At 42.9% G+C, this 26,007-nt stretch overlaps 1 protein-coding gene across 7 annotated transcripts in view; it reads left to right on the plus strand.

The window, feature by feature from the left end:
• REEP1 (receptor accessory protein 1) overlaps positions 1-26,007 on the plus strand; it is a 68,341-nt gene that overhangs the window by 37,398 nt on the left and 4,936 nt on the right. For 2 of the 7 annotated variants that reach the window (XR_014541057.1, XM_083583493.1), the window contains exons 4-9: positions 2,359-2,479; positions 4,565-4,678; positions 7,717-7,767; positions 9,930-10,122; positions 13,888-13,923; positions 19,983-20,134. Coding sequence is in view for 6 of the 7 variants with exons in the window: in XM_083583493.1 (XP_083439619.1) it covers positions 2,359-2,479; positions 4,565-4,678; positions 7,717-7,767; positions 9,930-10,122; positions 13,888-13,923; positions 19,983-20,134 (667 nt within the window). In the remaining variant the exon portion in view is untranslated. The remainder of the gene's footprint in view (positions 1-2,358; positions 2,480-4,564; positions 4,679-7,716; positions 7,768-9,929; positions 10,123-13,887; positions 13,924-19,982; positions 20,135-26,007) is intronic. The other 5 variants (XM_083583494.1, XM_083583495.1, XM_083583496.1 and 2 more) reach the window with 5 other exon arrangements.

Below are 26,007 nucleotides of genomic sequence, written 5' to 3' on the forward strand. Positions count from 1 at the left end.
TAGGATAGGGCTCTTGAAGGAAGGAAGCAGAGAGGAGGGAGAAAAGGCACAAACAAGGATAAATATATTGTGCTTTTTGTCTGCATGCCCTGTTTTCCATTCCTTGTTTGCCTGTACCTATTGAGTTAGTTTGTTCTCCCACCCCTTTCCCTGTTGCGATAGACGTTTGAGTTTATTGGTGTGGTGGTGGAAACAGTCCATCAAACCACTGCCAGCTGAACAAACTGGAGCTTCCTGTTTGCCTGCTCTTTCAAGCATGAGCTGAAGGCCTCCCAGATGCTGCTGGATTATAATATCCATCAACCCGACTGTAACCATTGGCCATGCTGGCTGGGGTTGGTGGGAGTCCAACATCAACTGCAGGGCCACATGTTACCCACCCCTGGCCTAGAGGAAGAGTATAACCGCCCTGCAGAATCTGGTATATTTGTTTTTGTGCTGAGGTGCTTTGGCTCTACATTAGGATGTATGGAAATGATTTGTTGGCTTGTTGGCTTCCTAGACCTTTTAGAAATAAAATAAAAAATGTATGGCAGGTCTGCAAAGTCAGTCTTGCACTCGCAGAGGAGAGAGCTATAATTTAGATGTGTTATGAGACTCTGCAGTTGCATCATCAGCCAAGAAGGCCTGAATTGCTTAGAAGAAGAAAGAGAGAAATGGTGCTGTGAGGAACCTCGTTTCGTTGTTATTTGAGTGGGGATGGAGAACAATATGAAGAGATGACTGAACTTTTGAGATCAATTAAGGGATTCTTGTCGGGAAGTGGGTGGCGCTGTAGGTTAAACCACAGAGCCTAGGACTTGCTGATCAGAAGGTCGGCGGTTCGAATCCCCATGATGGGGTGAGCTCCCGTTGCTCGGTCCCTGCTCCTGCCAACCTAGCAGTTCGAAAGCACGTCAAAGTGCAAGTAGATAAATAGGTACCGCTCCAGCGGGAAGGTAAACAGTGTTTCTGTGCGCTGCTCTGGTTCGCCAGAAGCGGCTTAGTCATGCTGGCCACATGGCCCGGAAGCTGTACGCCAGCTCCCTCGGCCAATAAAGCAACTCTGGCCGCAACCCCAGAGTCGGCCACGACTGGACCTAATGGTCAGGGGTCCCTTTACCCTTTACCTTTAAGGGATTCTTGATTTGTTAAAATCAGAGTTAAATATAACAGCAAAGGGGAGGGGGAAGGCGATAAACTTCTAAAACAGGGATGATCAACCTTTCTTCAGGCAGAGGCCACATTGACCAATGGACAACCCTCCATCAACCACATGGGCATGGCTGAAGTGTGAAAATGGGAGCAGCCGAAACATAATAATAGGCAACGTGGAAACCATAGTTCTCAAAGCTGCCTTCTGAAAGGCTTTCTTATAAGCTGTTTTACACTATTTTAAATCCTTTTTGGGTATCCGTCACTAAATTCAGATTTAAAAAGACAGATGGGGGGGGTGCCTTGGTGGAGCACAGTTTGTGGGTTAGTCCCACCCCTGCTATAAATGCATTTGGTCCCATCAGCAATTGGCCACATAAAACAACAACCATAAAGCTGCCTTTGAAAAGGAACAGGTCAGCACTTTTTCAACAAGTGTCAATGCAGCTATCCAAGAAACTCACTGGCAGTATATCCTCCTCTAGTTCCTGGCTCTCTCTCTCTCTCTCTCTTAAGTGGAAGGATGGTTGCACCAAAATGTAACTTGGCACTCCAAGATTATTGTTTTTAAAGTAACGCTACCATATTTCAAAACCAATGTAATATACTCCTATTTTTGACCTTTAGAGACCTTCACGGCCTAGGACCCTCGTACCTACGGGACCGCCTCTCCCGGTATGCCCCACAGAGGACCTTAAGGTCCATAAATAGCAACACCCTAGAGGTCCCGGGCCCTAAGGAAGTTAGATTAGCCTCAACCAGAGCCAGGGCCTTTTCAACACTGGCTCCGGCCTGGTGGAACGCTCTGCCTCATGAGACCAGGGCCCTGCAGGATCTGATTTCTTTTCGCAGGGCCTATAAGACAGAGTTGTTCCACCTGGCCTTTGGCTTGGAGCCAATTTGACTCCCTCCCACTCTTTTTTCCTTTCTCCTCCTGTGATGAGGCTGCATTTTAACATCTTCATGTTGTATTTTAATCTTGTTTTTAAGTTGTATTTCAATCAACTTGTTTTATTATTGGTTGTTAGCTGCCCTGAGCCCGGTCTTGGCTGGGGCGGGTGGGGTATAAATAAAATTTATTATTCTTATTTTGTATATCTATATCTCTATATCTGATGTGCTAGATTTTCATCCTGGATTATACTCTGATTGTCAAGAATGTTGATTCTTAAATGTTGGAGGAGGCCTAAATGTACAAATTTCTGCTCTTTTCTTTTCCTGCAGGTTTCCATTTTATTACGAACTCAAAATAGCTTTTGTAGCTTGGCTGTTGTCTCCTTACACAAAGGGCTCCAGCCTCCTGTATAGGAAATTTGTGCACCCTACACTGTCCTCGAAAGAAAAGGTAATTGCAACTGTTTCTCACTACTGTAGTTGGGGGTAGTGATTATTGCAGAAGAACAATTTAGGCTGCAATTCCATCCATACTAATCTTGGAGTAAGCTCAGTTGGGCTTGTTTCTGAGTAGATATGTCTAGGGCAGTGTTTCCCAACCTTGTGCCTCCAGCTGTTTTTGGACTACAATTCCCATCATCCCTTGCCACTAGTCTTGCTAGTCAGGGATGATGGGAGTTGTAGTTCAAAAACAGCTGGAGGCACAAGGTTCGGAAACACTGGTCTAGGGCATATGTCATTTTCATGTAATATTTCAATTTTCTGCTATTCTCTCTTGATAAGGTGGTTCTTTCACCTCAGCCAGTTTTTTTTATCTGTTTTGTGTTGCTTTGCGAAGCTCAGAGCTGCTGAATCCAAATCTACTCATTTCTCACAAATTACTATAAACATCATTACTGAACAAATTGTCCCTACTGAGATGAGGAAATGATGGTCAAATGTACCTGGAGCTATTGGACTTAAACACTTTCGGGTGGTCTGGTAGCTTGGTTTCTAATAAAAATAAAGTATCCACAGATCGTTTTATTAGTTTAATAAATGTACAGGCCACCATTCAGAATTTCTCCATGGCAGCCATTTAATAGAATTAAAAACCACATAAAATAACATAATTATAATCATAATAACAGTAATAACATATTTCAGATCCTTGTATATCATTAATTAGTTTCGATATATCACAGCCAACCGGTAAAGCTGTAAAGAGCTTAAGGCTAGGATAGCTCAAAGACCAGCTCATTTCCTATGAACCAAACCAAAGTCTTGTTATATGTTCCACCACCAAAAGAGGTTCATTTGGTGGGAATCTGACTGGCTTTGTCTTGGCTATGGACTTCCCTCCCAAAGGAGATGCAGCTAGCTCCATCTTTTGTGACATGCAAGGCAGGCGGTAAAAACATCATTATTCCTTGTGGCTTTCAATATGATTGGAGATTTTCAATTCTGCTTTTGTTTATTTTGATGGTTTAGTCATAGCTTTTGTCACCTGAAGGTGTTTGGTTTGGCTTTATTCTTTTATGTAAACCGCTCTGGGCCCTTAATTTTTTATTTATTTATAAATAAGCAAACAGCTTGGTAGATGTGAGTATCAGCTTCGCCTCCAGGGCAGGTGCCAAAACCTCTTCCTCAAGATAGGCTATAAGATTGCCCCTTCTCAGACTGGGCCTCAGCCAGGCTTGGGAGAATGCAAAGCCCCAGAGGTAGCCTTCTGATTTACCTGTATCTATACAGGCCCTAGGGACACGGGTGGTGCTGTGGGTTAAACCACCGAGCCTAGGACTTGCCGATCAGAAGGTCGGCGGTTCGAATCCCCACGATGGGGTGAGCTCCCGTTGCTCGGTCCCTGCTCCTGCCAACCTAGCAGTTCGAAAGCACGCCAGTGCAAGTAGATAAATAAGTACTGCTCTGGCGGGCAGGTAGATGCCGTTTCCGTGCGCTGCCCTGGTTGGCCAGAAGAGGCTTAGTCATGCTGGCCACATGACCTGGAAGCTGTACGCCGGCTCCCTCGGCCAATAAAGCGAGATGAGCGCCGCAACCCCAGAGTCGGCCACGACTGGACCTAATGGTCAGGGGTCCCTTTACCTTTACCTATACAGGCCCCAGGCTCTCCCTCATGGTCAGATTATTGGCAAACTTTTGATTCTTATTTTTTTAAAGCCGCATTTAAAGCGTGTTGGTTCTAATGCTTACAATATATGGAAAACATGAACGAGGAGAGCTGAATTCTTCTCATCTTCCCTTTCCCACACTCTGTTGCTTCAACAGCAGAGAGGGAGAAAAGAAGGCAGATTCGGCTCCCCTCACCTGCACACCCTTTTGAATATAAAAATCCCTCAACACTTTACATAGTAACTGGGGAGACACATGAATAAACAAGCATGGCTGCCCTTCTTGCAAGTGGTTCGACCTAGAATTGTCTCTGAAGGTGTCTGAGGACAGAGAATGAATGCAAAAGTACTTTGGAGGAGCCTGGTGGCGAAATCCCTTTCGACTGTGTTTTTATTTTATTTATCTATTTTTTTGTCTTCCATGATAGGAAATAGATGACTGCCTAGTCCAAGCAAAAGATCGAAGCTATGATGCCCTGGTGCATTTTGGGAAGCGGGGGCTAAATGTTGCAGCCACAGCTGCTGTGATGGCAGCTTCCAAGGTAACCAGTGGGATAACGAAGGATACAGTGGTTGTGTTAACATCACAAGTCTATGTTCCTAGCCAGTGGCAATCAGTGCCTGAGACATAACGCTCAGGGCAGAATGCTCTTAATTCTTTAACTTTTTATGTACAGACCTCTTGTGATTTATAATCAGAGCAAGACTCTAGAAATCTGGCATTGCACAATCTTGGCACCACCTGCACTATTTCAAGCAGGATTAACCACTTTATAATCAGTCATGGCTTCCCCCAAAGGAATCCTGGGAAATTCAGTTTGTTAAGGGAGTTGAGAGGAGACCCCCTTTCCCCTCACAGTGCTACAACTCCAAAAATTACCTGGGAAGAGGGTTTTATTGTTCAACCACACTGGGAATTGTAGCTCTGTGAGGTGAACAGAAGTCCTCTAACAATTATCAGTACCCTTCAGAAACTATACTTCACAAGATTCTTTGAGGGAAGCCATGGCTAGTTACAAACATCCCAGAGTCTCATTCAGACTTCTACTGACTTGTCCTTTTGGATAACTGGCAGAAAAAAAATGGATTTAGGGTTAAAAACACGTACAATGAGTTTACTGGGCTCAGAAATTATAAAGAGATATTTTACAGAATGTAGCCCAAATGGTACACAAATCCAGCCAAGAAACACTTGTTTCTTTCAGAAACTGGAATCGATCATATGAACTCTTGTCTAACAATACTGGAGTATTAGTTAATTGATACAACTGAATTATTTTATTAAACTGCACTTATTGCATGTATTTGTTAGTAAGGACTTCTTACAATAATTGCAATTAAATATGATACAACTGTGGTCCATTAAAATGGTCACCTGCTGGCATAAAGGGGAGTCTCCTCTTAATATGGCCACTTTGTCCCTTTGGCAAAGGGTGTTCACGCTTCAAGTTAAGAAACCTCAGGAAACATTGGTTTTAGCCTGAGATGTGGTGCTATTACTAGTCAATACAGTGGTACCTCGGGTTAAGTACTTAATTCGTTCCGGAGGTCCGTGCTTAACCTGAAACTGTTCTTAACCTGAAGCACAACTTTGGCAAAGGGTGTTCACGCTTCAAGTTAAGAAACCTCAGGAAACATTAGTTTTAGCCTGAGATGTGGTGCTATTACTAGTCAATACAGTGGTACCTCGGGTTAAGTACTTAATTCGTTCTGGAGGTCCATTCTTAACCTGAAACTGTTCTTAACCTGAAGCACCACTTTAGCTAATGGGGCCTCCCGCTGCTGCCGCGCTGCCGCAGCACGATTTCTGTTCTCATCCTGAAGCAAAGTTCTTAACCCGAGATACTATTTCTGGGTTAGCGGAGTCTGTAACCTGAAGCGTATGTAACCTGAGGTACCATTGTATTGTCAATGTAAAACAGAGAGACATTGTCACACCGAACAAGCATTCTAGGAAAGGTTGCTTTTGTCATTTTATTTGCAGACACTGAAGAATTTAGGATATGAGGTAGAGGGCATAAGGGTTTGATATATATTGGGGTGGAGAGCATTTTTTCAGGCAGAGGCCCACATTGCGTTCTGGGCAACCTTCTGGAGGCCACATGGGCAGTGGTGGGTGGAGCCATAGTTGACAGTGAGAGGATCAACGAATGTAAACTTTGACTAGTAGGCTAGCCAATGAAGAGTGTGGCATAGGGAGAGTCTTGAGAGTCACATATAGTAGGTCTTGAGGGCTGCTTTTGGCACCTGAGCTTGAGATCCCCCCCATCCCTGTTAATAGATTCCCCCCTTGACACTGTGTTTAAGCTTTTTGTGAATTGTTACAAAGCGGAATTATGCTTTCCCACAGGGAAACAGTTTGAAATTCTGGCCACTTCCAGGTTGCCACTATTTTGCAGGTGGGATTCAGTGACATACTGGCAAATTCAGGTTGCATAGTCGAAGTGGATTTGGCCCTCTCCCTCCCTCAAAATGTGACTTCTTGTAGTAAAGAATGGGAGAGGAAAATGCACCAAAAATTCTGTGGTGATACTTGTTTGATGTGACATCTTACAACATCGCTGCGAACAAGGTGCTTCCCTCCCTTGCTGCCTGTGTCACCCACCTCACTGCCGCTGCCAGAGAAGCTGCGCAGACATTGGCACCGATTTTGGGTGAGGTCTCATGAAATCTGGTGATTTCAGTGAGATCTCGCCTGAAATTGGGGGGGGGGGTGCCAGCGCCGCTTCTCTGCCAGATGTGGAGGCGGCAGGATGTCCACGGGGGCAGTGCCTTGAGGGCTTCCTCCACTGGAGGCGGTGGCTTCACCCAACCTAATGGCTGTGCCGGCCTTGCCTGTAAATAAACCAGAGTGGCATCTCAATAAACAGGTCACCTGGAAGTGACCTGAGTCGGTTAGTGTTTGCAAAATGCCTGAAGGTCCTTAAGTATAGTGGTACCTTGGGATGCGAACGGGATCCGTTCCGGAGCCCCGTTCGCATCCTGAACGGAACGCAAGACGTGACGGCGCGTCTGCGCGTGACGTCATTTTGAGCGTCTGCACATGCGCGAGAAGTGAAACCCGGAAGTAACGTTCTCCGTTACTTCCGGGTTGCCACAGAGCGCAACTCGAACGCGCTCAACCCGAAGCGCATTCAACTCGAGGTATGACTGTACTTTGTATATATAAAGAGTTGGAGTCTCCATTGTATTACGTTCAGCATTACTCTAAACCAGGCGTGGGCAAACTTGGCTCTCCAGATGTTTTGCGACTACAACTCCCATCATCCCTAGCTAACAGGACCAGTGATTAGGGATGATGCGAATTGTAGTCCCAAAACATCTGGAGGGCCGAGTTTGCCTATGGCTGCTCTAAACATTCTAGTGGACTACAGATAATATTAGGCCAAGAAAATCTGAGTGCAGAGCTACACCACTGCCACACGAGCAACAGAACCTGGAATGATAGCAGCAAGATCACCCAGTGTCTCTTAGCACCAAAGTCCATCTGTGACTTCGTTCACCTTTGCTGTGGAGTATTCTCAAAATTTGTCTGTGTCGTCATGTGTTGCCACAATGGGGTCTCTTTTTCACCTGCCAGATCTCCCAGCTCCTTCAGTTTCTCTTGTATTTGGACCTGAAAGAAGGGCAGGTAACCCTGTCAGTGTTTCTGTTAACTGCTAAACTAACCACCATGATTGGAAAATGTTGTAGCATTTATTACAAAATAACAACAACAACGACAAAAAGTGTTGTGGTCACTATTGGGACTAACAGAGTACTGATTTTGACTTAGTTTCCCTTCTGTGGCTTTTGTGTATTCAGCTTTAAAGTCTAACTCAGGTTTTACTAGCAAAAGCAAACCATTACTTCTATTCTGATCCAAAATACAGAGCTGGGGACAGCTTTCAATGTATGGCAAGAAGATCCATTAGAAATATTAGCTTACATTTAATTGTTCTTCAACCCAGCCAAGGGTGCATTCCACATACAGTGGTACCTTGGTTTACAAACTTAATCCGTTCCGGAAGTCTGTTCTTAAACCAAAGCGTTCTTAAACCAAGGTGCGCTTTCCCGTAGCAGCAGGGGACTCAATTTACAAATGGAACACACTCAACATGTTCTGCTTCCAAGGCAAAGTTCACAAACCAAAACACCTACTTCCTGGTTTGCAGCGTTCTTAATCCAAGTTGTTCATAAACTAAGCTGTTCTTAAACCAAGGTGCCACAGTATTAGATTTCCCAGGAGCACATGTGGCTTAAGAAGAAATTCAAGTTACATGAAGGTTTCCCTACTGAAGTGACTTCAGTACTGGGAGATTCAAGCATGGATTAAACTCAGCAAGAAAGGAAGCCCTTACTTCACCTTGTGCTACACATTGTATTTTTGGTTGGAGCCTCTGAGCACAATCCACCAGTAAGTTCTTTTGCAGAAGCCCCGTTCAGTGCAGTGCCTGTTTTATAGGAGCTTGCATAGAAATATATATATATGCTATATTGTGCCTTTTGTGTTTTGTATCTGGTTTTAATCACGGTACCCTCAATGATCTTTGTTTAACATCAAATATCTTTTTTAATCCAAACTAAAATGTTAATCTAGATAAAAACACAGATCCAGAGGAAAAGGAGAGATAGAAAAGAAGGAGAAAGAGGGAGGTAGAGAGAGATAGAAAAAGAATTGAAAGAGATTTAAAAAATAAATAAATTTAAGAAACTAAAGAACTTCCGATTCTTCATCTGGCAGCTCTATATAAACATTATTCAACTCATTCACTCCAATATAACACCCAGCAAGACTACTTTCTGTAAGCCAACATTATTTTCAGCCTTCAAACGCAAATGTCATTAATTCATTTTCTTTTACACGCAAAATTCTATGAGAGGTTTCCAACCTTTAGTAAATATTAACAATGGCTTTTCTCTGAGTAAACATGCCAATTTCACTATATCGGCTAAGTCTAATAGTTTTAATAGCCATTCCTCCATAGTTGACAATTAGCCTTTCAATCTTTGTGCATATTAAGATCTCGCCGTTGTAATCATATCTTGGAACACAACCATCTTGAGAGATACCCCCCCCAAAAAAAAATCACACCTCCAAATGCTGCACAAAATTTGGGCTGGATGCTTTAACCCAGCACTAATATGGCAAAGAGTTAAGTACTATCCCAGGCATAAGGAAAAATAAGTCCTGAGGAAGATGATGTTGCTTTGTACAGCAACCATCTCAGAACTGAAACTAAAGAAATTTCAGACACCTATTTCAGATGACGAAGAGTTTTGCACACCTTGAAAACATGCTGTTTTTCAGGAACGGCCTGATAAGATAAGAAAAATATTCAGAAGGCGTCTCTGCCTGTTGGAATAATAAAGAGGAATTCATTGAACATGTTTTATGTTACCTTTTCAATTTTACCGTTTTGTTTTTTTTTTGCTCTAGAAGACTCACTTTTTCCCTCCTAAAAAGTAAGGGGAAATGTGTGTGCGTCTTATGGAGCGAGTGCAGGCTGCGCATATCCCAGAAGCCAGAACAGGAAGAGGGATTGCTGCTTTCACTGCGCAGCGATCCCTCTTGCTGTTCTGGCTTCTGAGATTCAGAATATTTTTTTTCTTGTTTTCCTCCTCCAAAAACTAGGTGCGTCTTGTGTGTCTTATAGAGCGAAAAATACGGTAATCCAGGAAAAAATGGTCTGTCTCAGTGTAAGTCTGTATGTTGCTACTAGATTTATTGTCCTCTTCATGTTCTGAAGTTGTGCAGAAATGCAATAAATTAATCGCTTAAGGTACCCCGTGTCTCTTTGTCCGTTTTCATAGGGCCAGGGCGCTCTGTCGGAGAGGCTCCGCAGCTTCAGCATGCAAGATCTCACCACAATTAGGGGAGAGAGCAGCAGCAGCAGCAGCACTGTGAGTCCGCCTCCTTCTGCCCCCTCAGTTTCAGCGCGAACAAGTAGCAAGCTGAGTCACCCCAAAACGTCCAAAAGTGCATCAGAAAGTATTGGACGCTCAGGTCAGTGCAAGAGTTAATTTCCCCCCTCTCTGCATCGGTTACCTAAAAGGAGCAAGAATTAAGTACGAGAACTGTAGAAGACTTATGGGGTAGTCCACACATACCTCTGGTCTTTCCCAAGGGTTGAATTTTTGCGTGGCAGCCCCTTCCCCGTGGAGTTGCTTGCCAATAGAGGTTCCACAAGAGTCACCCCTGTTCGTATTTACCGTATTTTTTGCTCTATAAGACTCACTTTTTCCTTCCTAAAAAGGAAGGGGAAATGTGTGTGCGTCTTATGGAGCGAATGCAGGCTGCGCAGCTATCCCAGAAGCCAGAACAGCAAGAGGGATTGCTGCTTTCACTGCGCAGCGATCCTTCTTGCTGTTCTGGCTTCTGAGATTCAGAATATTTTTTTTCTTGTTTTCCTCCTCCAAAAACTAGGTGCGTCTTGTGGTCTGGTGTGTCTTATAGAGCGAAAAATACGGTAGATGCCCCATACGCACGCACGCACGCACACACACACACACATATACACAACACACCTATACCTATACACACACACCCTCTGTTTTTCAGACAGGCCCTTCATACCTGAGATTCTTTGCCAAACAGCTTTCCATCGATACACCTGCCATTTTTCAATGGTTTCCCCTGGTTTTTAGGTTGTATACTGCCTTGGGATGTTTTAGCGGAATTGTGATGTTTTTGGCAGAATTTTACAGACTGGAATAAAGTGGACCTAGAAAGTGCAATCTTTTTTTTTGGGTGGGAGGGGGGCCTCGATGTTACCTACTGCGTAGTTGGGTACAGTATTATTGCTGCCACAAACGATGTTGGGATTTTTATGCTTGCAAAATGCAAAAATTGTTTAGTTGGATAATATTGTATTGGAGAGACATAAGGAAACTCTGTGTTTCAAATGGAATCTGTCAGTCGTCACCCTAGAATCTAGGGCATGGTTATAGGACTGAGGCGACCATTTGAGCACCTGCCACTTAAAATCTAATTCAATTAAAATTAATAAAAAGTAACTTTAGACTTTGATATTTACATGTTTGCTGTTGCACATTGACTTAACCCTGTCTTATCACAAAATTTCACTCTATGGGCTTGCAGCCATCTATCTCAATATGCATTTAGCAGGTCTGTAAGGGCTAGGAGGATGCTGTGTCGGGCTTCTGCCTCCTCTTCTATATTTATCACATTCAGGAGACCTACCAAAGTACTAAATTTAATCTGGTCCAATAAACAACATGCTTACCTGCTCTTTCTAAAATGTTATCGCTGTTGTTCTGGGTCGGTTAGGGCTTCTGCTGCCCTGAGATCTACAGGTGAAGGGCGGTATACAAATTTTAAAAAGAATAATAATATAAAGATTCATATAGTGCCCACATTGTGCTTAGTGTGGTTCAGAAGTTACTTTTTGCCCAGAGACATCTCAGTTGAAGAACTCCAGTTGCTGTGGACTGAAGAACTTGGGGATAAGGGTTGCTTTCTCTGTCCTTGGAAGAAAAGGAGCAGATGGTTTTGTGTTTGTAATGCAAGTTGCATTGGGCAAAACTACATGTAAATGGCGCTTGATTTGCTAAATCCAGTATAGCTGCAGGTCTAAAGGTGACCTGAGTTGCAAAACCAAATTTACGGTGAAGCACCTAGTAATTTTAGGCACTCAGAATGTGACAAACATGCTGACAAAACACAGACAAGTAGAATATACTCAATACTGTGCAGTAGTGACAAGCTCCCTGAAATCCATATTTAAAAAGTCACTGTCACTCCCCTTCCCTTCCCTGTATAGTAATCTATCTGAAGCCACAATAATTTGCTGACCAGGCTCATTGCAGCTGTCTTTCTGCCTTTAAAGGGAGTGTTAAATGTACAAAGCAACTGCATACAGGGTGCATTCAAGTACATCTGTAAACAAGACACACTGCTAAGTTTCACTCAGAGCAAACCCACTGCAATTAATGGACATGACTGTTAGGTCCATTAATTGCATTGGATTTACTCCGAGTAAACTTATAATATTAATAAGAATTTTATTATTTATACCCTGCCCATCTGACTGGCTTGCCTCAGCCACTCGGGGGGCTTCCAGCATATATAAAAACATGAGAAAATGTTAAACAATAAAAGAACTTCCCCTATACTTGGTTGAATACTGTGTTTCCGAACTCTGTGGAGTGAACCCCACCTTAACAGTGCATTGGCCATGTGTACTTATCAGGGCTTTGAATGCTGATTCAGTCATTCTGTTTTGCTTTTTTGCTCCTGCCATGCTCTCTGCATCCCCTGAACATTTATTTATTTGAATGTTCGGCTGTCAGTTTTGTTTTCTTAAAGAAAAGATAGAAAGGGGAAATCCGTTTTTAAAAGAATTCCCAAACAACATGTGGAATGAGCAGAGGTGGAGGGTTTGTGACATTGCTGGGGCCAGCCAGTCAGCTCATCCCTACTGATGAAATGGTTTGTCCTTCTGGGTCCTGTGGTGGATATTATTCTACAGCAGGCCTAGGCAAACTTGGCCCTCCAGGTGTTTTGGGACTACAACTCCCATCACCCCTGACCACTGGTCCTCTTAGCTAGGGATGATGGGAGTTGTAGTCCCAAAACATCTGGAGGGCCGAGTTTGCCTGTGCCTGTTCTACAGCAGCCTGACTGCTCAGCTAATGCACTCTTTATATGGAGCCCAGGTTAACGTTCAGAAGGAATAGATGCAGTGGGCTGTGAAATATTGCGCGATGATATCAATCTTCACATATCAACGCATGCCACGTTTTATTGTCCGTATGGGCAGGCAAAGATGAGCACACACAGCCTGTGCGCAGCACATTGCACTATAAGCAGTTCATATTAGAGGCACATGCATTGTTCCCATCACATACATACAAAACCGGTTATCTCTCCATATTATCTCACATTCTCCATAAGAGTAAATAGATAATAACCAGAAGCCCGTATCAAAAGAGTTGGCTGACTGAAGAATATGAATGGGTGGTGTCAGTTTGCTTGCACAGTGGGACTTTCAGTTTCTTTTCGCCCTCGCCCCGGCCCCCAAAATCTAATTCTTTAATGCCTCAGTTTTGTTATTTGATGTAAAAAAAGAAGATGGTTTTAACACCCAACTGCATTTTTTCTGGTATCCTGAGCAGACTTCTCTGAAGTATCCGGTGATGTAAAAAAATAATACCTGTGTGTGAGATACCATACACAAATGCCTTCAGCATTATCAAATGGTTATAATGTTGGGTAAAATAGATACTCAAGCAAGCCTTGCAGTTTGTGAAAACACAATTATAGTTTTATCAATTAGGTGTGCAGTGCGTTACTCAGGGGGGGTCAATGAGCTTTATAGAGGCTTGCAGAATGAATTTCTGGGTGTGTTTTATTTTTGTGGCCGAATGGATGATAGAATTTGCCAGGGACTCTTCAATCAGCCTTCTGCAAGTCGCTCCTTCTCCAGTTTGTTTTATTTGTGATTTGGTAGCAATAATACCCATTGGCCTGCCCCACTTTGATAATTAATGAGATAATAATTGTATGAGTACTGCGTTGCCTTCTGACAAATAGCGTCCTATGTGTGTGCACTTAACTATTTCCACTGTTAATTACAAGGGGCAAATGCTATGTATCCGTCTCTTAGGTAGTTGAGTATATAAATGGAGCATAGCTTAACCTTATCTGTTATTCGGCCTCCAAAATGGCTTGGGGGAAAATGAACTTAAGTGCTTTACCACCCCTCCCATCTCGGCATGATAAACTCTTAATATATGGCTCCTTTTCCAGCGTGTGCATGTTGTTCGGTTTGCCGCATTGTCCAAGGTGAGTACTGGATTCCTCTTCTGAAATCCATGCGCCCTTTGTGAAACCTTAGTTCCCATTCCTTGCATTTGCTGTGCCCTAACTGGGGGTTTTATTACTGACAAGCAAATATCAAATGTATGCACCTTAATGCATGTGGTTTTAATAGGTGCCCTTCGCAATGAGCTGTGTGCCTTGGCGAGACTTTGGAGTGTTGTTTTTGTGTGAGCATTGTACAGAAAAATGGGATTGTTTCATAAGGTATTTTAACACTGATGTTTAGTATGTGTTTTGCTTTAATTCCCGCTGAAGGAAGGATTACTCAGATTAACAGGTGCCATCACAAAGTCATGGCTGGCTTGAATTTGGACGGTTCAATATTAGCTTTAGATTTTGCAGCCTCTTTCAAATTGATCCATGCACAAAAACGGCCCCTGATAGCATGGTGCAACATGTGCATTAAGGCCCTTGTTTGCAAAGGTTTCCAGTGGTTCAAAATCCACAGTAGGGCACAACCTTTATTGGGATGAAACAAGATGTCACAAAATAGTGAGGAAGCTCTCATCTTCTCCAGAACTCTTCCTCGGGCAGGATGTTAAACAAATGGTGTATGTAAGGAGGGAGGCTGTCTTGCTGTTAAAGTCATACATCTGCAGCTGCGTACACACAATACCTTTTAAAGCACAGTCTTCCGCTCAAAGAATTCTGGGCACCATAGTTTACTGGCACAGTGAAGGGGCCTGGATTAGGCCTGTTGGCATCAAGGATTGGAATCAATCTCCAGTTTGAGGGGTTTCTGCTGGCTACTGTTGGCAGTGATACCGGCGCCAGTAGCTTCTAAGTAAGGATGAAAGAAGGCAGTGATGATTCCTGTTCCAAAGTAACCATCGCAATCAGCACTGCTTCTGTTCCGCTTCAGTTCAGTTTCTGCCAAACACTGTGTTATTCATCTCGCTGTCCACTGATATAAGTTGTGTGACTTGCATGATATGTTGTGTAACTATTTACGTAGCTTGCTTAACATACGTTCATTTCAATGTAAAGGAAGCACTGAAACCGTTTAAAAACAAAACAAAAAACCACCCCAGTCTCTAGTAATGTACTGTTTGCAGACTTAAAAAGAACAACGATGTGAATGAATGCCAGTTGCATTTGCCTGACTGATTTCTGTTCCTGACCACAGATGAATACACAGACCACAGAAATTTCTGCTTCCTTTTTTGTTGTTGTTGGAATTCCTATTTTCGTCTGACTACCATTTGGGTGGGCACATTGGGCGACTCCTCACTGAAGGCATTTGGCTAAGCTATGTGAGAGCTCTGTGTGTTTGAATGGAATGGGTAAGCGTGTGTTTCTTGGTGCTGATATAAAAGTGTGGGGTTTTTTGTGTGTGTTTGTTTTTGTGTCTGCAAGTACCGTATTTTTCGCTCTATAAGACCAGACCATAAGACGCACCTAGTTTTTGGAGGAGGAAAGCAAGAAAAAAATATCCTGAATCTCAGAAGCCAGAACAACAAGAGGGATCGCTGCGCAGCGAAAGCAGCGATCCCTCTTGCTGTTCTGGCTTCTGGGATAGCTGCGCAGCCTGCATTCACTCCATAAGACGCACACACATTTCCCCTTACTTTTTAGGAGGGAAAAAGTGAGTCTTATAGAGCAAAAAATACGGTAGGTGGTAAATATTCTAGGCACTTTATTCCTTGAAATGAGCTAAATTAGTTGTCATAATATGCATAATTTCCCTTGGTGTTCTACTTTGCATTGATGTTGAGTTCCCTTCCATGTATCCTCTTGGTCTGCGACTTGGTTCACTGCCTTTCATGACTTGCTTTGCATGAGTTTGAGTTCTTTGCCATGAATTCACTACCTGTTCTTTGGAATAGAAGCTCTTGGTCTCAGTGTGACCCACCTGTAAAATGGTATCAAGGGACTTGTGCAACCACATGTGTAATTTGAAGAGTTTACTGCTGAGCTGCACACTTTGACATACCTAGGCTTTGCCCCTGAAGCTCACCTGGATACTAGAATTTTGCCATCCTAGCTCTTGCTGTTTGAAACAGGATGTCAAATGCGATGGACCTTCGTCTAATTCAGCAAGGCCATTATTATAAATGAGAAGCGTTGCAAAGGCTTCAAGAGGAATGATTAGATTAAATAAGGGCTGGAAAATGAATCTGGGATTTAGCCTACATCAGTAGTGATTTTAGGAAGAGCTGTTCCAGTGGGAAAGTATTGGAAACCATTGTGCATTATAGCTGATGATTACTTCTGGGTATAATCTGAATGAATATTCAGTTTAGGAATCCATTTTTCAGAGTTCACTTGTGGCAGATATTAAGAAAATGGCCCAGCAATGTCCAAACTGACACCACCAGATTACAATATAAGAATGAGCAGCTATATGCTATAAATCTGGATCCCATCCATTGTTGTTAAAAGCCTTTATATTTGAGACAAAACTTAGACAAGATTCATTTATGGGGAAGCAAATAGAAATGTGATGACATCATTTCCAAACTTCTCTAGCCTTAAAATACTTTAGTGTTTGCTTAGTTTGTTTTGTCTAGTAAAGAGAAAAGATATTGTTGATAATTACGGGAAAGGGTAACATATTCTTTTTAAAACAAAAACAGTACCATCTCTGTTTGTTAAGTAAACACCACTTGTTAGAAGATGCTGATCTCTACAAAGCATGAAGAGTGGTTCCATTTGCTTTCTTTACACAAAATACAGACGCTATTTTGTTTAAAGTAATGCTATTGACTGTACTGGTGACTCCTAACTTAAATGTTTTAGCTGTTTAATTAATCCTCTATATTTTCTATTATACTGTAAACTCTATATTTGCTATTATACTGTAGAATGAGCTGATGAGAAATCTTATTGATAAGGCAGTGGCTAAAATAGTAAAATTGAGTTGACTTGAATAGTTTAAAAATGAATGCTATTTGTGGCCATCTCCAAAAAAAAAAAAAAAAAAAGACGACTATTGAGTTCAGTTGATGATGCTATTTCCCCTGCTAAGTACTTTCTATTTACTGTTTTTTCTTTCTTTCCTTATGTAAATATTTTGGGATATGGATGTAAGTGTTACTGGTTTGCATGGCTTGGACAGACTTCCAAGTAAATCGTCATAGAGTTTGCACTGCTCAACTAAGAATTGCTTCTTTCTCACCCTTAAATTTTTTTAGTAGTATATAGGTTGTTCCTAACTGTGTGCAGTGTGCCCGGAAATCCTTCTCTAATCACTGACTTTGTAGATTTTATTTTGTTCTAATAGATGGGCCTCATTTCATCTGACTGCTCTGTGCTGGCTTTTTGGCTTACCAGCAAAGTGGTTGTAGGCAAATGGCTTATGTAGTTTTCTTCTGATCAAAGTATATATTACGCTATGTGAACCAGCAATGTTTGTGTAGCAATTGATGCTTGTTGTAGCCTAACTGAAGTGTGAAAATCTGCCTAGATTTTGTTTTTCTTGGCGACTTGAGGAACAGAAAGCATGAGGCTTTCAAATGTGACATTGCCGCATAGAAATCCAAATGTAACACCTGTTTCTAGTACCTGATCCCTGGTTTTTTATACAGCCCTTTAGCTCCTTGATATGAATTTACCTACATTCATTAGAGATTAGAAACTGATGACATATGAAGCAAAGTAAGTCCTTCAGCCACACACAAGTGACAATCTTATATTACAGTAAATCCCTAAGAAGAGCTTTGCTGTCAAATCAAAGTTGCTCCAGCAGCTTATTCTCAATAGTGGCTAGGCATATTGTTTACATGGGGTTTATTTTCATTAAAAATCATAGATAATAACTGGTCATACACCTGTCCTCCGTTAATTTGCCCGATCCCTTTTTAAAGTCACTGGCAATCTCCATAACTTAGTTTCTGCTTTGTGTGGTAAAATAACTTTATATCAGTTTCATGGGTGATTCTGAGATCTAGTTTTAAAGGAGGAAAAAAATATACCTGTCTGCTTTCTCCACCCAGTGCATAATTTAAAAAACCTCTATCAAGACCCCACTTTAACTGCCTTTGGCTTTCTAAAGCAAAAGCCCCAAACACTTTAGCCTTTCTTCCAATAACAGTATAATTTTGGTTGCCCTTATTCACCCAATGTGCGTTTCTTATACTTGCACTGAATCTCATTTGCAATTTATTGAAGTTTGAAGTGGAATAAAATGACGTTTCCCCCTGAATTGATACAACATACACAGCTCCAGTCTTGGTGTTTCCTGGCAAATGTTCTCCCAGGGCTATGCTCCTTCTGTTTTCACAGCTTTTACATGGCAGAGAATATTGGCAACCAAATTCTGCTTATCAGACTTAGGATAATGCAAATGCCCATTCAGGCAGTTTGTGGATTCACGTCCACAAGCAACATTTTGGATTCTGCTTTGTAAACAGACACTGCGGTTCATGTACATTGTGGTTTACTTGTTTATTATAAGTCGTCCTAAACCAGTTTTGTACAGCTGTGGTTGTGAAATTTGACTTGCTGGAAACTGAAATTAATGCAGAACATACAGAACATTGCTGTGTTGAAGGATAGGAAGAGAGTGGACATTAATATTGCTCACCTTTTAGAAATAATATGCAAATCAGATTTTATCTTTGTAATGTTTGTGTTTTTCATTGGATTATTTAGTTGTCTATGTTGCTATATAGGCCAAGTTCGTGCCAGTTCAGTGGGTCTAGACATAACAAGGATGGGCTGATGCCAAGAAGGTTACTTGCATATTGCCAAAAAACAGGAACAGCATCACAAAAAAGGACATTTGCATGTGTGTGCTTATATGCAAATTTAAGCAATTATTACTCTGATTTCAGTAGGAATGCAATGCATTCCACCATAACTGGATCAACTTGTGGCTAGGTGGTCTGTGTGTTCACTCAGTCTGCTGTTCAGCTGTTGGTTGATGGGCACATTCAAAGCCCCTGCTCTCGTTACAGCTCTTTCTAATTAAACTGGACGTAGATTGGATAGCTCTTCAAACAGAGGACTGAAAAGTATGGCTCAGGGCCACCCTGAGTGCTTCCCACCTCCCTGATCAGTCTAGGGATGGTGCTTCAGTGTTTAGTTTCTTTTGTATAAGAGGAAGCGTCTTCATAAATTTATGGTGATTTCATAAATTTATGGTGTCTTCACAACCGGAAGCAAGCAGATTTCTAAATAGGAAAACAGCTTGTATCTAAACTCATACCAGGTTCCTGGTGAACGTAACTCCACCCTAAGTATGTAATAATGCTCAGCTTTCTCTGCATTCCCTGACTCAAATTTCAATGAAGTGTTTCTTTGGTTCCTATCAGCAGAAAAGTTAGGAGTGAAAAGCCAATCAAGGAACATCAATGTTTCTTTATTGAAGACTCTGACCACCCTATGGCTGTCTTCAAGACAGCAAAACTCACAGCATTAATCTCAATACCCATTGCTATGAGAGGTTAATCTTTACACTGTACGCAGAACACACTATTCCGAATTTGTTCATGCCATCAGGAACATTTTATAGCACTCTGTGTTTGTCAACAGTGTTTGCCTGGACTATAATTGAGCACTGATAATTCATCTGGCAGGTAGTGATGGCGTAAATATGCCCAGCGGCACTTTTTGTTCCACTACACTATATTAGGCAATTATTCCTGATTAACTTTCTCAGTTCAGTAAACTATGCTCCATTTGGTTTTGCTATACAGGAACTAAAATTATTCAGATCTAGCCATCCCTATGACCCCCTTTTAAATCCACAAATAAATGAAGGCATCTAACAGTTAAATCCTAAACATACCTGCTCAGAAGTAAGCCCATTGAGTCCAATGGAACTTACTCCCAAATTAGCACAGGGTGACAGCCTAAATTCATAATAATCATGGGTGTTGCATTGAAATCTTCTTAAGCAACTCAAGCTGACAACTAAAAATTGTTCCTGGTGTGTGCCTTTTAACCCCGCTTATATAATTAACCCCGGCAAATGCATGGGTGGGGCAACAGTTGGCGTTAGTCCATTAGCTGACAACCATCTCTGACCTTTCCATCTCCTCTTTCTCTTCACCATTTAGATCTTAAATGGCTGTTCTAAGTGGTTGAACTAGAGGTTGAGGCAGAGAGTGAAAAGCCACCTGAGGCAAACTGTGAACCAACAGGAGTTGTGTTCTCAGATGATGAAGAGAACGACTCATTGGATGGCACATCCAAGGCTAAAACACCTAAAAAGAAGGATCCTGTCATTGAGGTATTTTCACATTGGAAATGGGATTAAGAACGCAAGCGCCTGACTTCCACAAATGCTATTTTCTTTTGCGATGGAACGGTTGTTGAGGCTGGCCCTGAATTCAATAGAATTATAAAACTGCATGTAGGTCATCTTAGGTCAAGAGTGAGGAACCTGTGGCCCTCCGAATGATGAAGAACTACAACTCCCATCACCCCCAGCAAGCATGCTGACTGAGGCTGATGCGAGTTGGAGTCCAGTAACATATGGAGGACCACAGATTCCCCACCCCTGTCCTAGACACATCTATCCAGAACTGGAATGTGTCCTTTGAATTATGGTAGTGGAATGTCCTCACATTTAAATAGTATAGAGACATTTTTAAAAGGTGCATATTTATTTCTCAATCTACCAATGTTCTAGGATTGGAACACCTTCATTTTAAGGGAGAACCCTATTTCAAATCCACTCTCCCCAGCCCTGAAAGGTGTGGAAAACGGTTAAGGCTCTTGCCTTTTCTTATCGTCTGTGCCATGTAAGCAGCAAAGAAACTGTTCAGTGTCACATATTATAAAGGTAAAGGGACCCCTGACCATTAGGTCCAGTCGTGACTGACTCTGGGGTTGCGGCGCTCATCTCGCTTTATTGGCCGAGGGAGCCAGCGTACAGCTTCTGGGTCATGTGGCCAGCATGACTAAGCCACTTCTGGAGAACCAGAGCAGCGCACGGAAACGCCGTTTACCTTCCCGCTGGAGAGGTACCTATTTATCTACTTGCACTTTGACGTGCTTTCGAACTGCTAGGTTGGCAGGAGCTGGGACAGAGCAATGGGAGCTCACCCTGTCGTGGAGATTTGAACTGCCGACCTTCTGATCGGCAAGTCCTAGGCTCTGTGGTTTAACCCACAACGCCACCTGCAGGAGAGGTAGGTGACAGCAAATGTGAACTTCACTCTGGCTCTGTAATTCTTCACATTTATCCTGAAGGTGTTAAAAGAAGTTCACATACATTATCACAATAAACATTCTATCAACCCTGTTGGTTAGGCTGTCTTCTTCTTCTTCTTCTTCTTCATCATCATCATCATCATCATCATCCATGTTTTTATTATTACATTAAGTTTGTCTAAAACGTTCAAGAGGTGTGCTGTGCATACAATGTAGACCACTGTTTTCCCCATAATACCCGTTCTTCTCTTGGTTTGCAGCCTATCATAACTTACTGATGGATCTCAGAACAGAATGTGTTCGCCGCCCTTTGAGGAAATGAACCAAACCATGGACTGCCACTGAAGTCACATTATGGATTATAAAAGTCAAATAACTACGCTGTAGGAAACATATAGGGACGCGGGTGGTGCTGTGGGTTAAACCACAGAGTCTAGGGCTTGCCGATCAAAAGATTGGCGGTTCGAATCCCTGCGACAGGGTGAGCTCCCGTTGCTCGGTCCCTGCTCCTGCCAACCTAGCAGTTCGAAAGGACATCAAAGTGCAAGTAGATAAATGCAGCGGAAAGGTAAACGGCGTTTCCGTGCGCTGCTCTGGTTCGCCAGAAGCGGCTTAGTCATGCTGGCCACATGACCCAGAAGCTGTACGCTGGCTCCCTTGGGCCAATAAAGCGAGATGAGCGTTGCAATCCCAGAGTCGGCCACGACTGGACCTAATGGTCAGGGGTCCCTTTACCTTTACCTTTAGGAAACATATATACCAGGGGTCAGCAACCTTTTTCAGCCGTGGGCCGGTCCAGCGTCCCTTAGACCATGTGGTGGGCCGGACTATATTTTGGAGAGAAAAAGATGAACGAATTCCTATGCCCCACAAATAACCCAGAGATGCATTTTAAATAAAAGGATACATTCTACTCGTGTAAAAACACGCTGATTCCTGGACTGTCTGCAGGCCAGATTGAGAAGGCGATTGGGCTGTATCTGGCCCCCGGGCCTTAGGTTGCCTACCCCTGATATATACATTTTAAAGGTGGGGAATAAACACAGAGATGAATTGATCAGTATGAATTCTCTCAACTCTCCTTTATACCCAGCTCTATGTTTGTGGAGGCCCCCAGCAAAGTGCTCAGCAGTCGTCCCTCCCTACATGGGTGGGCTTACCTGGCAGCGAGGGTGAGAGCAGCAGGTGGCCATTGAGTTCCCTCAAATTCCTCTGGAGTGACACTATATATGCAGGGCATTGCGATAAATTAAAACGGTGACTCACAGACTCAGACATCAGGGCAAGTGTCAGGTGTTGGCGGGCCCTGCCTGAGAGCTTGTGGCCTTGGCAGCTGCCCAAGAGTGTCAGGAGCTGATGCCAGGCCTGGCAGCTCCCCTCCTTCCCTTTGTCTTACAGCTCATACGGGATGCTGCCCCCGTCCCGGCCTACCGGCTTCCGCTGCTGCAGTTTCTTCAGGACAAATAGTTTTATTTTAGGAAGCAGGCTCCACGCAGCTTCCGTTTGGCAATCACACCTGCTGCATTACTTGCTCGTACAGTGGATCAGTTTGCAAATAATAATAATAATAATAATAATAATAATAATAATAATAATAGAAGAAGAAGAAGAAGAAACCTCATACGCAAAGTACTCAGCCCAGCCCAGCTTCATGTAGTCTCGCAGTTTAAGGGGAGTTAGAACAATAAAACAATAAATTAAAACAACAAAAAAGAGCACTGAAAGGAATTAAAAAGTAAAACGGAAGAGGGAATAAAAACAGGTGCTAAGAATTGGTTATATAGCAGAGATTTGCCTTAGAGTTGACCCTAGAGCTCTAAACCCTGCTCCAAGCACTCGGCAGCCATCTTGGTCTCTGCTCCTCATATGTTTTTTGTAATACAGTGGTACCTCGGGTTAAGTACTTAATTCGTTCCGGAGGTCTGTTCTTAACCTGAAACTGTTCTTAACCTGAAGCACCACCTTAGCTAATGGGGCCTCCTGCTGCCGCTGCGCCGCCTCTGCACGATTTCTGTTCTCATCCTGAAGCAAGGTACTATTTTTGGGTTAGCAGAGTTTGTAACCTGAAGCGTATGTAACCTGAAGCATATGTAACCCGAGGTACCACTGTACAGTAGACGCTTGGGTTGCGAATGTAATCCGTGCGGGAGGCACATTCGCAGCCCACAGCACCGCATCTGCACATGCGTGGGTCGCAATTCGGTGCTTCTGCACATGCTCAAAGTGCCGAAACCCGGAAGTAACCCGTTCTGGTACTTCTGGGTTCGGCGCGGTGCGCAACCCGAAAACACGCAACCTGAAGCGTCTGCAACCCAAGGTATGACTGTATATAAGATTTTCAGCAGACCATTGATAGGATGGCCTCTACAATATTCTTGAATTCTGAATGTCGTCATCAAATGAACCAGATGTTCATTCTCTAGTCTACTAGGGCAATAGGTGTTTCACTGTAGCCTTCTCTTTTGTCTAATTGGCTAGGCCTGCTTTTCTCAACCAATCTAAGACATCAGCATTGGTTAAAGACAGTGAAAAGGTGTGAGCAGCGTCCTGGTTTCTCATGAAATAAATGAGAACACTGCCCGTACATTTTGCCTCACATCTTGGGTCCCCCAAGTGCTAGCAACTTTATTTTAAATGAAAGAAAGCGGAGAATCAAGGGGTTGCGGCTTATCCAGGGAACACAGCTGCCCCTCCTTGCAAGCACCCATGATGGTGCAGTGCTTCGCTAGTCTCATCTGATCTCCTACCTAATATCTGTGAGCCACAGCATTTGTGCCTCATGTGGGAAAGGGAACGGAATGTGTTGTGTGATACCATAAAAGTGTACCTGCATAGCTGCTTGGTTCCTTCCATTTGTGGGGGCATTAGAAGTGATTGTGATTATGGTGAGACTGTTGCTATGGACTTTGTAGGAGTGGCTGTGTTAGCTCTCCATTCTAGTATTATTATTATTATGCTTTGGCATTGTACCTGTGGGAAAGCCTACAATTCTAATCATGCGGGTATAAGCCCCAGCACAGCAGCAGCTAGTTGAGGTTAGATCATAGAATTTTCCTGCCATCTCATTCATGGGTAGGCAGACTAAAGCCCGGGGGCCAGATCCGGCCCAATCACCTTCTAAATCCGGCTTGCGGGTGGTCCGGGAATCAGCGTGTTTTTACATGAGTAGAATGTGTGCTTTTATTTAAAATGCATCTCTGGGTTATTTGTGGGGCATAGGAATTAGTTCTCTCTTTCTTTCCTCTCCAAAATATAGTCTGGACCCCCACAAGGTCTGAGGAACAGTGGACCGGCCCCCTGCTGAAAAAGTTTGCTGACCCCTGTCTAATTCTTGGTTTGAATGCTTGCTTTCAATGCATCTTTAGTTTAATAACAGGCCTTCGCTGTGCAATTTACAACTTGCCAGAAAACCATGTAATATCCATAGCATGGACAAAACCCACAGGCACCAGTATTTAAAATACCTCCCAAAAGCTCATAGCATGGGAGAAAATTTGTTATATGAGTTTAAAAATGGTAATATGTTGATGGACAGGTTCTGCTCTTAGTGTGGCAAATAGGTTAGTCTGATGAGCCTTTCTGAATTAATATAATAGAATATTTATCAGAATAAAAAATTCTGATAAATGAAGCACCTAACCTAACCATTCAGTCTGCATCCAATTCTAATTAAGTAGCTGAAGACAGCGTTCAAACAAATGTCGTATTTTGAGGCCTAAGGAACAAAATAAATATATTTTTTTCAGCTACTCAGATATTAGTCTGTTTTCTGTTAGTGAATATGTATACAGTCAGAGATGTCAGCAAATGCAAGGTTAAGTTTCAGTAATGTGTATTCTGTTGTAATTACACTTAAGGAGGGAGTAGCTGTCACTGAAAGCAGTTCCTGAACCATTGCTATGTTAGCATTGTTTCATGAAAAAGTCAGGAACCTGAAATGGAATTAGTGTATTATGACGTGGCCTCATCAGATATGAGAAAATATCCATGTGAAAGTATACTGGAGCGGAGAGACAAGAAGTAAGCAAGCAAATGGGAGCAGGGGGGTTGTAGGAAACTGTACTTCTTTTTGTACATTTGTACCATTTACAGTGGTCAAGGTAAAGGGACCCTTGACCATTAGGTCCAGTCGTGGCCGACTCTGGGATTGTGACGCTCATCTCGCTTTATTGGCCGAGGGAGCTGGCGTACAGCTTCCGGGTCATGTGGCCAGCATGACTAAGCCGCTTCTGGCGAACCAGAGCTGCGCACAGAAACACCGTTTACCTTCCCGCCGGAGTGGTACCTATTGATCTACTTGCACTTTGACGTGCTTTTGAACTGCTAGGTTGGCAGGAGCAGGGACCGAGCAACGGGAGCTCACCCTGTCACTGGGATTCGAACCGCTGACCTTCTGATCGGCAAGTCCTAGGCTCTGTGGTTTAACCCACAGCACCACCCGCGCTACACCACTTTAAAAAATGTGTGTGTGAGCTGTCTTCCCAGTTGCTTACCTTTCTCAAAACAAGTAACTGAACAAGATTCACCACCACCAATACATATTGCAGTTCTGGAAGGAAGCAAAGGCAGTCAGTGGCAGGGACTTCATTTCTTTGGCCTGAGAAATCAATAACCCCAACTAGTTTATTATGGCTTTCACTTTCAAAGGCACCTGCTTATTTATCAAGTACATGGAGATGTTCTGTATACGTGGACTGAGGTACCGGAGAGAATAAAGCAAAATAGCAATAGGGGAAAAGTTCTGTGTCATGTTGTGTGATGAGGCTGAGGCTCACTGTGTTGGATTCTCTGCCAATATGGTGCTGAAAGGAGCAAATTTGTTAGATAATCAACAAGCTGTTAAGTCCACTCTCATCCTTTCTTCCTTCTGCCGCTGGGAGAGATCATCAGGGGGGTTGAAATGGGTGTTCATCGGTACATGGATGATACCCAGCTCTACCTCTCTTT

Source organism: Podarcis filfolensis (assembly GCF_964270895.1).
Source record: "Podarcis filfolensis genome assembly, chromosome: 13".
Taxonomy (NCBI): Eukaryota; Metazoa; Chordata; class Lepidosauria; order Squamata; family Lacertidae; genus Podarcis; species Podarcis filfolensis.